The 16,529-nt window shown below is 33.5% G+C and overlaps 1 protein-coding gene across 1 annotated transcript; it reads left to right on the top strand.

Moving 5' to 3' along the window:
* Positions 1–268: 268 nt before the first annotated feature.
* On the top strand, positions 269–1,446 carry LOC120129926 (photosystem II 22 kDa protein, chloroplastic-like). Its single transcript, XM_039147313.1, has 4 exons — positions 269–522; positions 596–712; positions 786–1,029; positions 1,117–1,446. Exons 1-4 carry the CDS (start codon positions 307–309, stop codon positions 1,200–1,202), a joined length of 663 nt encoding a protein of 220 aa, XP_039003244.1. The 5' UTR covers positions 269–306; the 3' UTR covers positions 1,203–1,446.
* Positions 1,447–16,529: the final 15,083 nt, after the last annotated feature.

Raw genomic sequence — 16,529 nt, 5'->3', positions numbered from 1 at the left:
CCTAAACATTATGTGAATCATAATATCAATGAGATTTCGATCCCTGTTAAATATTGTTTTGATCAAATAAAATAGATTTCAATAAGTCCTGATCGATAATTATTTGTGCATGAAATTATCCGGCATCACAATTAACAGGTACAGCACGACGTGGGCAGTCTCACCGCCTGTGACTAGCTCTCGCACCACATCCACATCTGTGTCCTTTAAAAAAAACCTTAAATCCGTTGCACTAAAAGCCAAGGAAAAAGAAGAAGAAGAAGATAACAATAGTGTTTTAAAAAAAACACTCAAATATCTGAATCGATGGCTCAAACAATGTTGCTAATGTCTAGCACTGGTGGTCATGCATTGAACTTGAAGAGAGATCACCCTTTGCTCCATTTCCAAGCTCAAGGACTAAAGCCTAAACCCTTTTCTCATTTCTTGTTCACTCCACTGTCTAATGGTGTTAATACTCCATTTAAAGCTTTCACCACTTTTGCCATCTTTAAAGCAAAGACCAAATCTGCTCCTAAGAAGGTAACTTTCTTCAAATTTTTTCTTCTTTTCTGGTTGGATTTACCTTTGATTTTCATTCTATTATATTCCTAAGGTTGAAGCAAAGCCAAAGCCAAAGGTTGAAGATGGGATCTTTGGCACCTCAGGAGGGATTGGTTTCACCAAGCAAAATGAGCTCTTTGTGGGACGTGTTGCCATGATTGGTTTTGCTGTAAGTGATTTCTTCTATCTTAATTACTACATATATTACTCGGATTTTTCATTTTTTTTCTTCTAAATCGCAGGCATCGTTGCTGGGTGAAGCAATAACAGGGAAAGGAATTCTAGCACAGTTGAACCTGGAGACAGGAATTCCTATTTATGAAGCAGAACCCCTTCTTCTCTTCTTCATTCTTTTCACTCTCCTTGGAGCCATTGGAGCTTTGGGTGACCGAGGTCGTTTCGTGGATGACCCTCCTACAGGGATTGAAGGTGCAGTTATCCCGCCGGGGAAAGGCATTAGGGGAGCACTGGGTCTCAAAGAAGGAGGTAATATATACTATATTCTGCCATTTTATAGTCAGAGTTCAATATGAAAAGCTTAGAAATAAAATAAACATATTCGTGTGGTTTCAGGTCCATTGTTTGGATTCACAAAGGCAAATGAGCTTTTTGTTGGAAGATTGGCTCAGCTGGGGATTGCTTTCTCATTGATAGGATAAATTATTACAGGGAAAGGAGCACTGGCACAACTTAACATTGAGACTGGAATCCCCATTAACGATATTGAACCCCTTGTGCTGTTCAACGTCGCTTTCTTCTTCTTTGCTGCTATAAACCCTGGGACTGGTAAATTTGTCACTGATGAAGAGGAAGATTAGATGCCTATTCTCGTTTTATAGGCAAATTGTAAAGCTTGGATTCTTCTTCTTGTCCCATCAATGGAATTTTCTTCACTCAATTGGGCTGCACTCTGCATTACTTTAAAAGACAAATAACCCATGACTTCATGTATGCTTGAAGAATTCAATTCCTTGTTCCAATTGACCACATTTCACTTAATCTCAAGAAATGTAATTCAAATCCAGATCACAATTTATTTGGAATAAAGGAAGGCAAGTAATGAAACAATCTTAATAACCCATACAAATTTTAAAGGGGTTTATATTAGAAAAATTAAAAATTCATTGGTTGTTCATTAATGGTGCATTGTAACTCACCAATGTCTATTCATTAATACAGATCCATCTTACATTATCATTCATATCTATTGGAGCAGGATTCTCTACTAACAAGTCTATAGAGGAAGTCGATAAACATATTCGTCTCATAATAGCCAGATTCTCCTTTGCTATCAAGGTAATTGTCAATGACAATTATTGTATTCATGGGATTAGTCAAGTTTACCTTAAAAAACACATTAAATATATTTGTTTATGAACCCATCAAGGAATCTTAGTGGTGAAAAAGAAGGTAATTTTCACTAGAAGTCTTGGATGTATATGCGTTGTGAATAGGTTAAGAAAATTATGAAAAAATATTATTTTATAATCACCTCATACTAGTCAAAATAAATATTTATTTATATCAAGAGTCATAAATATACACATATACCAAAAATAATTGTGTTAATTAAACTTGTAATTTATTAGTATGACATTTTTTATTTTAATTAAAATTAAATTTCAAATCCAACTTCCATAACTATTTTTTTCATCTCATATTAAAAAATAGGCATAATTCCAAAAATAATCCCAATGTTTATTAAAATGATCATTTTGATCCTTATTCTTTTTATTTGGAGCACTTTGGGACAAAAAGCTCCATTTATAGAGGAAAACTATTAGTTAACGCACTTAATATTCCAAAATAGGAGTTTTTTTAACCTAAAATCAAACGTTGAGGGCTAAATTGCCCCAATAAAAAAAGAAGAAGGGACAAAGTGATTATTCTGTCAAATATTATGATCTTTTTTATCGTAAAATGAAATGTTAAGATCAAAATGCTCCAAAAAAATAGAATAGAGGACAAAATGACCATTTTTATAAACGTTTGGGGGCTAATTTTGGCATTATGCCTAAAAAAATAAAACAATATCTATATAGTGAGAGTAATTTTTATTGACAAAGGCCCAGATTGTTCAGCCAGGTTGAACATATATGGGCCTTAAGAACCTAGCTACGTAGCTATATACTCGGCACTGAATAGGGATTAGTTTTGCCCAGATTATGCTGTTTATTTGGGCCATAAATGAATTATTTAGTAATTGCAAAGCTGAAATCATATGGTGGTAATGTTGCAGAATTTATACAGAATGAGCCACTCCATTTCTAATCCACATCACAGGACCAGTCAGTTGTCTACCTTATATTTTGCTCAATTAACGCAGCACCAGCTCGAGAAGACAATGCCAGCTGCTCAATATCCGACAATGAAATAGCCAGTCTTTTTAATCACACTGAACCCAACATGATATTAAAAAAAATCAGGTTCCAAATCATTATGTTATTATCTTAGGATAGTCATTGCTGTGATCTTTATTCATTTGACATTTGTAAATTTATTGATTATCAATCTACCTGCATGTGATATATCACATTAAATCTAAAATATTATAATTGTACCATTTCTTATCAACTAATGAATTATTACATTTAACAACTTCAAGGAACAAGCATTAAATATTGATTATTAAATCAATCGTGTATCTAAACGAAGCCTTTATCGGAATTTTTTAGGACTTGGGCATCTGTTGGTCGCCTGAGAATATACAATTAAGTATAGGCTTATATATACTTAAAATATACTATCTTTTTTATTTAAGTACCTAAAGTATTTTTTTTATCAAAATAAATATTTAAAGTTATCTTTTTGATCAAAATAGGTACCTAACTATTCAATAATTTTTAATCTAAATTCTAGAAAATTTGAAATGTGACATTAATTAAAGAATACTTGAGGTATTTAGATGAAAAAAATAAATACTTTAGGTACCTATTTTGACAAAAAAATTAGATATCTATTTTGACCAAAAATACAACTTTTGGTACTTAAATGAAAAGATGGTATACTTTAGGTACTTATTTATTATATAAGCCATAAGTATAAGCCATAAGTACGCATAAATGTACATTAGAGAAATTATACGATTGCATGGTGTACCTGTTTTTATAGTTTCTGACCGAGACCCTCGCTTTACCTCGAGATTTTGGAAAACCTTGCATGGAGCATTAGGCACACGACTGAACTCCAGCACATTATTTCATCCCCAGACTGATGGATAATCTGAGCGAACGGTCCAAATCCTAGAAGATATGTTGAGAGCTTGTGTAATTGAATTCAAGGGATCATGGGAAAGATATTTGCCACTTGCCTAATTTGCTTACAACAATAGTTACCAGTCCAGTATCAAGATGGCACCCTATGAGGCTTTATATGGAAGAAGATGTTGTACGCCATTAAACTGGTATGAACTCAAAGATCAAAGTGTTCTTGGTCCGGATTTGATTCAAGATGTGGAAGAGAAAGTTTGAGAAATTCAACATAATCTCAAAGTGGCATTTGATCGACAAAAGTCCTATTATGATCTCAAAAGAAAAGAAATTGAATTTGAAGTTGGAGAAAAAGTTTCTCCTTGGAAGAAAGTATTGCGATTCGGTCGGAAAGGAAAATTGAGTCCTAGATTTATTGGACCTTATGAGATTGTAAAGAGAGTAGGACCTGTGGCATATCAGCTAGCTTTACCCCCTGAGATGGAAAAGATACATGATGTCTTTCACGTTTCAATGCTTCGAAGATATAGATCTGATCCCTCTCATATCGTGACACCAGAAGAGATTGAGGTTCGACCTAACTTGACTTATGAGGAAGAACCTGTTCAAATATTAGCTCACGAAGTGAAACAACTAAGGAATAATATTATTCCTTTGGTCAAAGTACTATGGAAAAATCATAAGGTAGAAGAAGCAACGTAGGAACGTGAAGAGGATATGCGATCAGTACCCCTATCTATTCGTGCAATGAAAATTCGAGGATGAATTTTCTTAAGAATGGGAGATTTGTAACATCCTTGTTGAAAACATTTTGTGTTTCGATATAACAAATTAAATTTAAATGAATTTTAAGATTTTACAAATGATTTTCTAAGTATATTCGATTTAATTAATTGAGTATCAAATTATTACTCCAAGTCTTTTAAGATCAATTTCAAACCTTACTAAATGTGTAAAATTGTGATTTATACTTAATATATTTTTGAAACAAATTTCACAAAGTATTTTGAACCAAAATCAAGCCTAAAATCAATTTTTCAGAGTGATGCACCGATGCACCAATCCATGCATCGATGCACCATGAATTAAATTGAACATCGAATGCATTTCATGCATCGATGCACATACCATGCACCGATGCACTGAGGATTTTATGAAAACATCGAATGCATTTGATGCACCAGCAATGCATCGATGCACTATGGCTATTTTAAAACATCGAATGCACTTGATGCATCGATGCACTCTTAGTGCACCGATGCACTAAGGGTCCAACGGTCAAATATTTGAATTTTACACTGATGCACCATGGGTATGCATTGATGCACTGACGCTCCCAACTATTTTAATTAATTGTTTTCACACTTAAACGGCTATATTGACTCCATTAATAATCCCCAACGTTCAGAAGTGATTAAAGGTGTATTTAAGCAAGCTTAGAAGCCATTGATCAAAAACAAGAAACATCAAGCAACTAGAATCAAGAGAGAATCAAAGAGAAAGCATCAAACCTCAAGTTTGAGCATTTCAAGCCTATTTTTCATTCAATATTCATTTTGCTTTCAAGAACACCTATTGTGCTCAATTGTATTCATTCTTGAGTGTTCTTTTCTTTGTTCTAGAATTGTGCAAACAATCTACCTTGTGAGGATTTTCTTGTAAGTTTGCAAATTTGTATTGTTCTCTTTGGGAGAGAGTGTTCTCAAGAATTTGGGGTATAATTCTTGAGGGTTTGTAAGGTTACTCTTTGTCCTCAAAAGAAAGACAAATTAGTGAATTTGTGGAAAATCCTTAGTGTGGATAGCTAAGGTAGTGGACGTAGACTTTGGTTGAGAAAGTCGAACCACTCTAAATCGCTGTGCAATTTCTTTCAATTTTCTGCAAAAGCTTCCACCAAAATTTTTATTGCCAATTCACCCCCCTCTTGGTCAATTCCGTCAATCAATTAACTCAACAATCCTCAATACCGGGTTAGTGATTTAAGTGTAAGATATTTTTTTTATTCAATGACCAAACTAAATAAATTGAAAAGTGAAGGAATTAATTGAAAGATGTTGGTGTAGGATTGATTAATAAGTGAATGAGAAATAAGAGGGTAAAAGGGTCATTGAGCAAATAAAGGAATAAAATAATAAATTGTGGGTATTATAATACCCATGTGAATGAATTGAAGAGATAAGTTTCCAGATTTCTTATCTTCTTCACTCTTCTCTTCTTCTAAACGTGAAGACCCAAGCTTAAGGTAAGAATCTAAACCTTGGTCGTTTCTTTGATTTTTAGCTTGGAAATTGAAGTTTGGAGGTTATATAAGCTAAAGGAAAGCTTATATGACATTAAAACAACAAGATAAATATTTTAGAGATAGATTTGAAAAATGGGGTTTTAGATGAAATTTTGATATAGATGAGTTTTTGAGGTTTGAATAAGATTTTTGACTTGTCAAGAGGTTAATTAAGGAATATAGAGTATTAGATTGATTAATAACATGTTTGAAATTTGGGTATGATTCTTAGTTTTAAGAATTTGAATGAAATATTGGAAATAATAAAGTGTTGAAATGATAGAAGTTAGTTAAAATGGTTGTAGTTAAGTTTGGTAGTATGAAAGGAACTTTGTATGAGAAAATTTAGTGAAGGGTTGATGATTTTCGGGCTTGAACAGTAAAATTTACAGATTTTACAGAGGGAACCGATACCCCTGGGGGGAACCGATACCCCTGGGTGGGAATCGATTCCCCCTAAAGGAAAAGTTGAAATTGGTTCATTAAATTTGTTTAAGATGTTAGAGGTTAATTGCAAGGTTTAGGATTTTGATAATTGTCTCGAAAATTATGTTCATGTAGATATCGAGCCTAAACGAGTTTCGGAACAAGGGACAAGTAAGATCGATCGAGGGAAAGGCAAAGAGATTTAGGTGAGTGCATATGCATAACATGATTATAGAAATACATTCAGGTCTAGACTTATGATAAGTCTAGATTTTATATCTTGATACATGAATAATAAAATGACTTCTATGTGTACATTTCTATGATCATATGTTATGTGTGTTATATGCATTGTTTTACCTGATTTATGTATTACATGAAAATGTGAGACCAGTTATGCAACATGGAGTTATATGATTACATGAAAAGATGATATGAGCTATGTGATAAAGGTAAGAAGTAACATGTCTACGCGATATAAACTATGTGAAATGTAAAAGCCCATGTTATGTAGATGAGAACTATAGGTATAGTTGGCATGCCAAGAGTAGAGGGTCTACGCTGTCTTTCGGGACAAATTCTACGTGGTCCTTTGGGACGTATATGTATTCTTTGGAGCATTTATGATGTCTTTTGAGACATTTACTTGATCCTTGGTATATGTATATGATTCTTAAGGAATTTCTATATGGTCCTTAGGGACATATTATATGGCACTACGGTGCAATTCTACGTGGCACTTCAGTGCATCTTTACGCGGTCCTTCGGTACAAATTCTATGTGGCACTTCGGTGCAAATTTATATGAGTTGTGCTGACAACATAATGCACAACCTCACAGTACTCACATACCTCGGGTTCTAAGTATTGTATCATGGGCTATTGAATCTATTGAACTTACGAAATTTATTATATGAATTTATGATGATTAAATTGAGAAGATTATTGGTAAGATACATTGTTATGTAGCTTACATTGATTGCATAGATGTTTTCGTTACGTTTCATTTTAATATAGCATCATTGTTATTATTATTATGCCTCACTAAGTCTATGACTTAGCGTGTAAGCGATTTACACGTAGGTACGAAGAACCAAGATTAGCAGAAATAGAAGTGGCAAAAACAACAACACTGCTAGAAGATCAGATCAGAAGTAATTAATAAAGTATGTATTTTGATTGTGTATAATATGTTAGCATGTAAGAAATGTAATAAGTTGTTAGTACTAACGCTCTGATCAACTTTTCTAATGTTTTGAATGTATTTATGTAAATGTAAATGTATAGTAATGAACGGTTAAATTTTTACGAGTTTTATGTACGTTTTACGAAAGTATTGTAGTAGTACTGTAGTAGGGGAATCGATTCCCTGTAGCAGGGTACTGATTCCCTATTTGCATTCTGGAAAATTTGTGTAATCGGTACTGTAGCAGGTTGTTGTAGCAGTTACTGTTCACGGTAATGTAGCAGATTGTTATTCATACGTATTTTAATGTACACAAATAAGTTTTTGCCTAAAATTTTATAATAAACATAATTCAATAATTTATTATAGTATTTTCTTAAAATAATTTCAAATGTTTTGTTATTTTGTAAGGAAAAAGGTTTTAAAAATGCAATGTGACATCTTGGACTCGTATTCGGATCGGGTACGGATTGAGGTGTTACAATAAGTGAGACAACTAGAGTTGTAAATGAGACGAGTCAAGTTTAAGTATTGTTGAGTTTAACTTGACTCACAAATTTAAAGTTGAATTCGACTTGATTCGAAAGCTCATGAGTTTAAAATTTTCAAACTCGACTAGAACTCAATAAAAAATTAAAGTTAATTCGAGCTCGAAAAAACCGTGAACTTAAGACACTCATAGGCTTAGCTCAATTAAAACTCGAACCAAAATTTGAACCTTAAGAACATGACAATATTATGTTGTATTTAAAAAACATAATATAAAAGTTAATATTATTAATAATTTAATATTAAAAAATTAAAATTTTAATATATTATTTTTTGAGTAGTTCAGGAGTTTTTAGATCTTGATATCAAGTAGCTCGTTTTGACTCGTTAAGAACTAGAGTCAAGTAAAGAACAATAGTTGCCCTAGTTTTCTCTTTTCTCTTTGGTCGCTGTTAGTCTCTTTTCTTCTTCATCTTTGTGATCGACGGAGAAATCGGTCTTGGTGCTTGTCGTCGATCATTGGTATTCATTGTTTTTCTTTTATTTTGTCATAGTGTATTTTTACTTTTTTTTAAATTTTTAATAACTCTATCTTTGTGGCACATTTTTCTATGTCTTTATGACATAATTTTCTCTGTATTTATTGGCACGTTTTCAGTTGTTTCACCGTTGTTTTTGTTTATCTTTTTTTTAAGGGTTGGATTTGACATCGCCAATATTGATCAATATGATACTTATTTGTTATCATGTTGATCTTTCTTGATTTAGACCCTCATATTGGATTTAGATGTGTGATTTGTGTTTGTGGATAGTTTTTTTCCCACATCGCTCAACTATGTTTTGTGGTTTATCGTTGATCTTTCAATATTTTGATCCACTTTTGTGGTTCATTTTTCATGCGATCAGGCGTATTCGTATGTACCTATTGTTCAAGTTTATTTGTTTAGATTTTTAACATTTTCCTTGCATGATCCTTTTTATGAGCTTAAGTAATTAGTTTTCTTGTGTTAATTTATAGGAAAATGTCTTTATTATGTGTTTAGCTTACAATTATGGCTGTAAACTTTTATTGTCATTTGAATATTTTTTATTTTTAATAAAATTAGCGGCTTCTATTAAAAAAATCGATTTAAATCGAGTCGAATCGATTCAAATAAAATATTAATCAAACTTGTAGTCGAATCAAATTCAAATTTGTTTTTGGATGGAACCTGTGCAGGGCTTCATCAAAGAAACTTTGTTTCATTACCAAATTTGCGGAGGATCATTTCCCAGATCCACATGTTCCCTTGAAAAGGCCACTTCCAAATCATCTTTTTGGTTAATCATAGATACAGAAATACCTAGCATGTTGCATAAATAAATGTGCTACCTCATGAAAAGCTGCTTCATTTACTTCAACATTAGGGTCCCATCCCCATGCCCCAACCGGCTTTGCATGAAAAATCAAAAACAGAACAATGGATACGAACCAGAAAGTGTCAACATTGGACAAGGCTTCCTTTTTGCAATACATGTATGTGGGATGAACTGTGTAAGTTCAAATCCTTGTTTTTAACAATTATTCAAACACACTGTGTTGGAAATAATGTTAGGAGTTAACACTATTTGCCGACAAAGTTCTTTCTCCCCTCTGTTCTCAATTTTGCCCCCTGGGGATTGTACAATGCTTCCCACTTGCCTGTCCCAAGCAATTTTTTTTTATACAGGCAGAGGTTAGTTTCTGGATGTTAAAAATCTAGGTTTAATTATATTCTTAGTCCCTGTAATCTTCACACATTTGAAGTGTAGTTCCTCTACTTTTAATCACATGAACTTAATCTTTCTACTCCTTTGATTTAATAATTGAGAAGTTTAATTAATAATACAGTAAAAAATGTATTTTTGTTAAATCAGATTGTATGACATTTGAAAAAAATGTTCATATGGGAAATATTACACGAATGAAAGATCAAATAAACAAATAAAGATATTAAGCAAGAGATTGTAAAGATTTTAATTATGAATTTCGAGTTATAAGATTCTTAGATACTATTACAGAGAAATAAAGTGAAAATTTAATTTTTTTACTTATACGGCTACCATGTGACTTTTCAGTGGTCACGTGAGCATTTGTAAAATGTTACATGATTCAATTAATCAAAGGACTTCAATCACTTAATCAAAGGAGTAGAGGAATTAAACTTCAAATATGTGAAGACTACAAGGATTAGAAGTATAGTTAGACCAACAATTTAAGCAGGATGGATGAGAATTTCATAGTTCAAAGTTTGAGTCAGCCAGATCCCGTATTTTATTCGTTACATTACGAATTTAATATTTTTTTAAAATTGGTACCTGGATTTTTTATTATTTTAAATTGATTGTTAAATTCAAAAATAAAATAAAATTAACATATAATATTTAAGGGACGGATGTATTAAGCTTCCTAAGGATCAAATACATCCCATTATTTTGAAAAAATGGTTAAATTTAATTTAATATATTAAAGAAAAATAAAAATAAAATAATTGCATAACAATTATTTAAAAAAAATTAAAATTTTAAACCCTCGTCTCAAATTTTTAGATCCACCACTACAATATTCACGTGATATTTCAACAATCAATCATATTGAATATGTTACTTAATAACATTATTATTTTAATACGTTAACATCACATCAATAATTTAATCGATTATTAATATAAATAATTTTTTTAATTTTTTAATCTTATATATTAGTTTAAGATAAAATAAAATTTAAAAAATTAAAATTAAATATCAGTTTATATAGTAAGAGTTAGGATCTACTTACACTCAATGTATTACTTTAGTTTTACACCATTTTATGATCATTGTATGAGAGAAAACTAAAGGTTAAAATTAACTAATTGTTTTTTTTCCTAGTGAATATCTTTCAAATTCCTAATGTTAATCTCAACTTTTGATTTCTCAAATTTAACGATCTTAAAAAAATGTATTTTTTTTGTAATTTGATCTTAACCCATATAATAAACCATAAAAAACAAAGATCCTAACCCAATATTTTTTTTCATAATTTTTATTAATCACTAACAAGGTAAGTACATTTTACATACACAATTAAGATTCAGGACTTAAAAAAATATTCTCCTTAAAAAATTATCTGTTTAAATGTAACCAAAATTAATTTTATAAAACGTTAGAACATCAAGTCGTATAGATTATAGGCTTTTTTGTAGCGTAGCCTTTTACTTGGGAGACAATTAAAATTTTTAATTTTGTTGATGTAACTTGTTGCATGTTTTAATTTTAGAGAAAATAACCTTAATGACCAAAAATGCCTTATAATATACGATTTTAACCAATTTTTTTTGGATTTGCCAAAATGACCAACTAAATCGCAATGCGATCGATAATTCGCAACGCGATCTCCGGTATCGCAAATCAGTTTCCAGATTCGCAACGCGATTCTGACTATCGCATTGCGATTTCCCAAATTCGCGTTGCGATTTTCCTAATTCGCAACGCGATTACGTAAATCGCAACGAGATTCTGACTATCGCAATACTGAATTTCAAATTCGCAACTCGATTTCTGAATTCGCAACATGTTTTAATTTCGCAACACAAATGTTTTGGGTATATAACTACGCAGCAGCAGCAACTCATAACCTAAATTCCTAAATCGCAACTCATAACCTTTACCCATGAATCTTCAACTAATACTGTCATTAAAAAAGTTAACTTATGAAACTCTAATGTTACGTGTTGCAAATAAATTGAATTTAGAGCCCCTAAGTGGATTTAGGCTATCTTATCAGAGAAATGGTAAAGTTTATTTGTTAACCGACAATGAAGATGTTGAACGATTCATTGCTTACATTAGTGTTTCAAGTGATGATGTTACATTGTATGTTGTTGAACCTAGAAGTAGTGAAGTTGGGTCAGTAGCGGGTAGTAATCAACTAAGTTTTTCAACCCCAGTTTATGGTGCTCAAAATTTAATGGTTTCACCACAATTTCATCACCAAGCAAATATTGTTTCACCACATTTCCAATACCAAACACAATCTCAAAACCCACAACCTTTCCCTAATCCAAATCCCAATCAACTTTCAGCACCAAATTCCGGTTTTCGTATTTACCAGTTAGACGATGATGAGCTAACAAAAAAAATTGTGAGTACTAGTCAGTATTCGAAATTTGATCTTGGTCAATACCCGGACTTTGATCTTGGTCAATACTCGGATTTTGATGATTTTTCAAAAGAAGAAACAGACCATGAGTGTAATGATTTTGATATTGGTCAATACCCGAATTTTGATGATGAAACAGCCGTTGCCGAGGAAGATGTTGTTAATGATAATGAGGAGGAAGTTACGACTATAAATGAACATGTTGAACATCCATTCTGTAATTCATATAACACTGAAGAAGAAAAAGAAGAAGAAGAAATCCCCAAAGAAAAGTCCCTGAAGAAAATTCCACGAGAGTATAACTGGAATATGCCAGAATTACTTCAGATACCGGAAGAAGAGTTGGTAAAGATAGCAGTTGATTGTTACACAAAAATTATTCGTATCAAGAAAGATGATTGTTTTGATACAAAGGAAGACTTGAAGATAGCTTTGTATACGAAATGTGTGGAAGATGACTATCAATTAAAAGTTAACAAATCAAGCAAAGATCGTTTCGAAACAAGGTGTATGATTGACAAAAACTGTATGTGGCGTATGATTGCAAAGAGGATAAAAGATTGCGAAATGTTTCAAGTTAGGACTTTTATTGATAAACATACATGTTCAAGAACCCAAGTTTTTCCTCACCATAGACAGGCAAACAAAAAGGTGTTGGGTGGTTTTCTGGCTGAGTTAATGTTTTTGAATGGTAGGGTATATCGGGGACATGAAATTATGACTGACATGAATGCTCGGTTCAATATTAGTATCTCATATTCTCAAGCTTGGAGAGCCAAATGTTATGCCTTGGAATTGTTGAGGGGGTCGCCAGAAGCATCGTTTGCCCAACTGCCGGCTTATTGTCACAATTTAAAGCTGAAAAATCCTGGGTCGATAACTCATATCAAAACAGATAGAGATTGACACTTTGAGTTGCTGTTTATCGCCATTGGTGCTGCGGTTAGTAAATCAATATAATTTTGTTGACTCATTTTTGTTAGTTACATGCATTTCACATTTAAATGATTATATTTCTTGTGTATATGATTTTGTAGATTCGTTCGTTTATTAATTGCATGCACCCAATTATTATAGTTGACGGAGCACATTTAAAAGGTCGATACCTTGGAGTAAACTTATTAGCAGTAGCCATGGATGCTAACAATGGGATACTGCCAATAGCTTACGGGGTTGGCAAATCTGAAACCTCTGATTCATGGACATGGTTTATAGGGCATCTTAGGGATTGCATAGGTCCTATTAGCAATCTGACAATCATATCCGATAGGCCAAACTCAATTGACAACACTGTTAGAAGGTGTTTCCCAGATGCTTTTCATGGACTTTGTGGTGTTCATTTGTATAGAAATCTAAAATCAAGGTCTGCTGGTATAAAAAATCACAAATGGACATACTAGAAGGCTGTAAAAGCTTATCGGGAAGTGGATTTTAATAAGCATATAAACTGTTTAAGACGTGTTTTGCCTCAGTGTGCTCAAACACTAGAAGATGTCGGGTTTGAAAGATGGTCAAGAGTACATCAACTTGGAGCAAGATATGGTTTCATGACGTCTAATAGTGCAGAATCAATAAAAGCTCTAAGTCGTCATTCCCGGAAATTACCCATTACTATGTTAATAGAGTTTTTTCGAGCCTCTATTCAACAGTGGTACTACAAGAAAAGAAACCATGCAGGTATAATTTCTTTAAATTTGTAACTTATCATATATTTTACTAAGTATTATTTATTTAAATTTACAGGAACATTGGAACATCGTGTTACACCATGGACAGAAAAAAAGATAACGAAACGTGTTCTGAAGTCAACGTCATGGAGAGTTGAACCATGTTCAAACACTTTGTTTGAAGTACTGGATAATAACTTAAATGGCCTTGTCGATCTAAATGCAAAGACGTGTAGTTGTATGAAATGGCAAACATCTGGTTATCTGTGTGGCCATGTTATAAAAGTTTCTCTTTATCTAAACCAAGATGATTCAAGCGCATACGCTATGGATTGCTACACTACAGAAGTATATCGACAGACTTATGGCGAGATTGTCTACCCTATTCCACATCCTTCTGAGTGGGACATACCATATGACTTACAAACAGTTTTGCCACCAGCCATGGATAGAAGGCTACCTGGCCGACCAAAAAGTCACGATCGTATACCGTCTAAGGGCGAAGAGAAGAAAAGATCGACATGTAGTCGGTGCAAGGAAAGTGGTCATACAAGGTTGACATGTGGATCACCAGTGCCATCACAATCATCTTTTCCTCTACCAAAATATGGATCCTCATCAAAATCCAAAGCTCATATGGTGTCAAGCAAAAGGCAATCAAAATCGCAATCATCTTTAAAATCCCAATCACAACCGGCTTCACCTTTTGGGACTGTTAACTTAGGTGATTTTTAAATGCAAACGTTGTATTATGTGGATTTTATGTGTGAACTTTTAACATTTTCAGTTAGGCATATATTAGTAACTTGTGTTTGAAAAATTCTATGATCTGTTCAGTTGTTATCACTTATTAGGCATTCATTTGAATATCGCAACACGGAAATGACGTTCGCAATCATCTTAATGTCTATCGCAACGTGGAAATGAAAATCGCAACGAGAGAATCGCAATGCGAAATGAAAATCGCAACGCGAAACTAAAATCGCAACGCGAAAATGACTATCGCAATGCGAAATGAAAATCGCAAATTATTGAATTCTAGGTACTTAACCAAACATTTTCAAACAAAAAGCCTATAAACTTACCAATTGTTTATGGACATTTTTATAACGCGGATGCAGGTAGGCAGCGTCTCGTATATATCGATCTAGCCATATAATACCGAAACCACAAGCCTACTGCAGCTCTATCTCTATCGGTGGGAGATAGATACTTTATACTTCCTGTGATCAAACGCTCCAACGCCAAGCATACGAGAGGACCACAATCCCCTCTGACTCCTTTCGTTTGTTGTGGTGCGGTCTCGTCTCTGCTAACTGTAATATTGAGCTTCTTTGGCTTCTTGTTTCCAGAACGAGTCCAATAATTTATCGCATCCAAGAATTTAGCCAAATGAGAGCTCCATCCCTTAATAATATCTCTTAAATCAGCCAATGATATGTAATTTATCATGCTGTCATATACTATTGCCTTAAGGGATGGGAGCTGAAGCTCGACGAGAAGCCAATGTTTACGTTTCAAAACAGGGATAAACACCTGCAATCATAAGTAATAATTCATTCATTTGCACACTTATTTATGAATACCTTTAAACTCAATCTAAAATAAATACTAACCTTATCGACCTCCCACCATGCAGGATACAATTTAGCTTGTCCATTGCCCAACGCAAATGATTCATCTGGTTGATTCTTCAAGTGAACGGCGTTAAAAGACGTCGGTATAATTGTATATCATGTATTTCTTTTATTTTCCTTAAGTTTCCTAATTATTAAAAGACGTGACACCCACACATCGATATGCTGTTTTACAAAAAAAGACATATATTAGTGACTTACATAAATTTAAAAAAAATAATCAAATTGAAATATAAGAAAAATATAAGACTTACCCCTCCATCGAAATAGCCATTGTCTTCGACCCCTAATAATACGCCCCACCAAGACCGATCAAGCAACAAATAGATATCATCGTTGAGCTTGCATATGTCAGTGAAATACCCCTGGCTCCGCTCATGTAGATAAAAATCAACTGCGGTCTTAGCCCAAAGGGTGTTATCCAGAATTGTGTCCGGTAGTTGTCTCCTCTCCACTTCAGATACCGGAATGGTACTGGCCGGTAACTCATACGAGAGCCAACTCTCATCCATCATGTCCGGCACGTCAGAGGGTTTCTCAAGAATCTTACATATGACGCCATGTGAATCGGGCTCTTGAATGGTGGGAGGGACCTCTTCAACGATGACAGTGGCCTCTTGAACGGTGGGAGGGGACTCTCGAGGAATGATAGGGGCCTCTTCAACGATAGGAGTGGACTCTTGAGGGATAACAGGCGAGTCGGGCTTCTTCTTGCGGTGTCTTCGCACTATTGAGGTGTATGGAGACTTAATAGCACGTGCACGCCATCTGATGCGTGAACTCCGTCGTGTAAGAAAAACCCGACGTAAAGCATCCATCTTATCGGGCCGCTAAATAATTAAATACAAAAATCAGTAAATAAACAGACATGATATTTATCATCAAGTTAAATATGGAAAATCTTAAACTTACCTCGTTGCGTAGAGTATGAAC

This window comes from Hibiscus syriacus, unplaced genomic scaffold (assembly GCF_006381635.1).
Source record: "Hibiscus syriacus cultivar Baekdansim isolate YM2019G1 unplaced genomic scaffold, ASM638163v2 tig00110505_pilon, whole genome shotgun sequence".
NCBI classification, from domain to species: domain Eukaryota; kingdom Viridiplantae; phylum Streptophyta; class Magnoliopsida; order Malvales; family Malvaceae; genus Hibiscus; species Hibiscus syriacus.
Note: the sequence above shows the minus strand (reverse complement) of the source record. Positions and strands in the feature narration are given on the sequence as shown.

Coding starts and splice junctions, on each gene's coding strand:
- LOC120129926 (XM_039147313.1), top strand. CDS start 307: ATGGCTCAAACAATGTTGCTAATGTCTAGCACTGGTGGTCATGCATTG. Junction 713..785: donor TTGCCATGATTGGTTTTGCT/GTAAGTGATTTC, acceptor TCTAAATCGCAG/GCATCGTTGCTGGGTGAAGC. Junction 1,030..1,116: donor ACTGGGTCTCAAAGAAGGAG/GTAATATATACT, acceptor GTGTGGTTTCAG/GTCCATTGTTTGGATTCACA.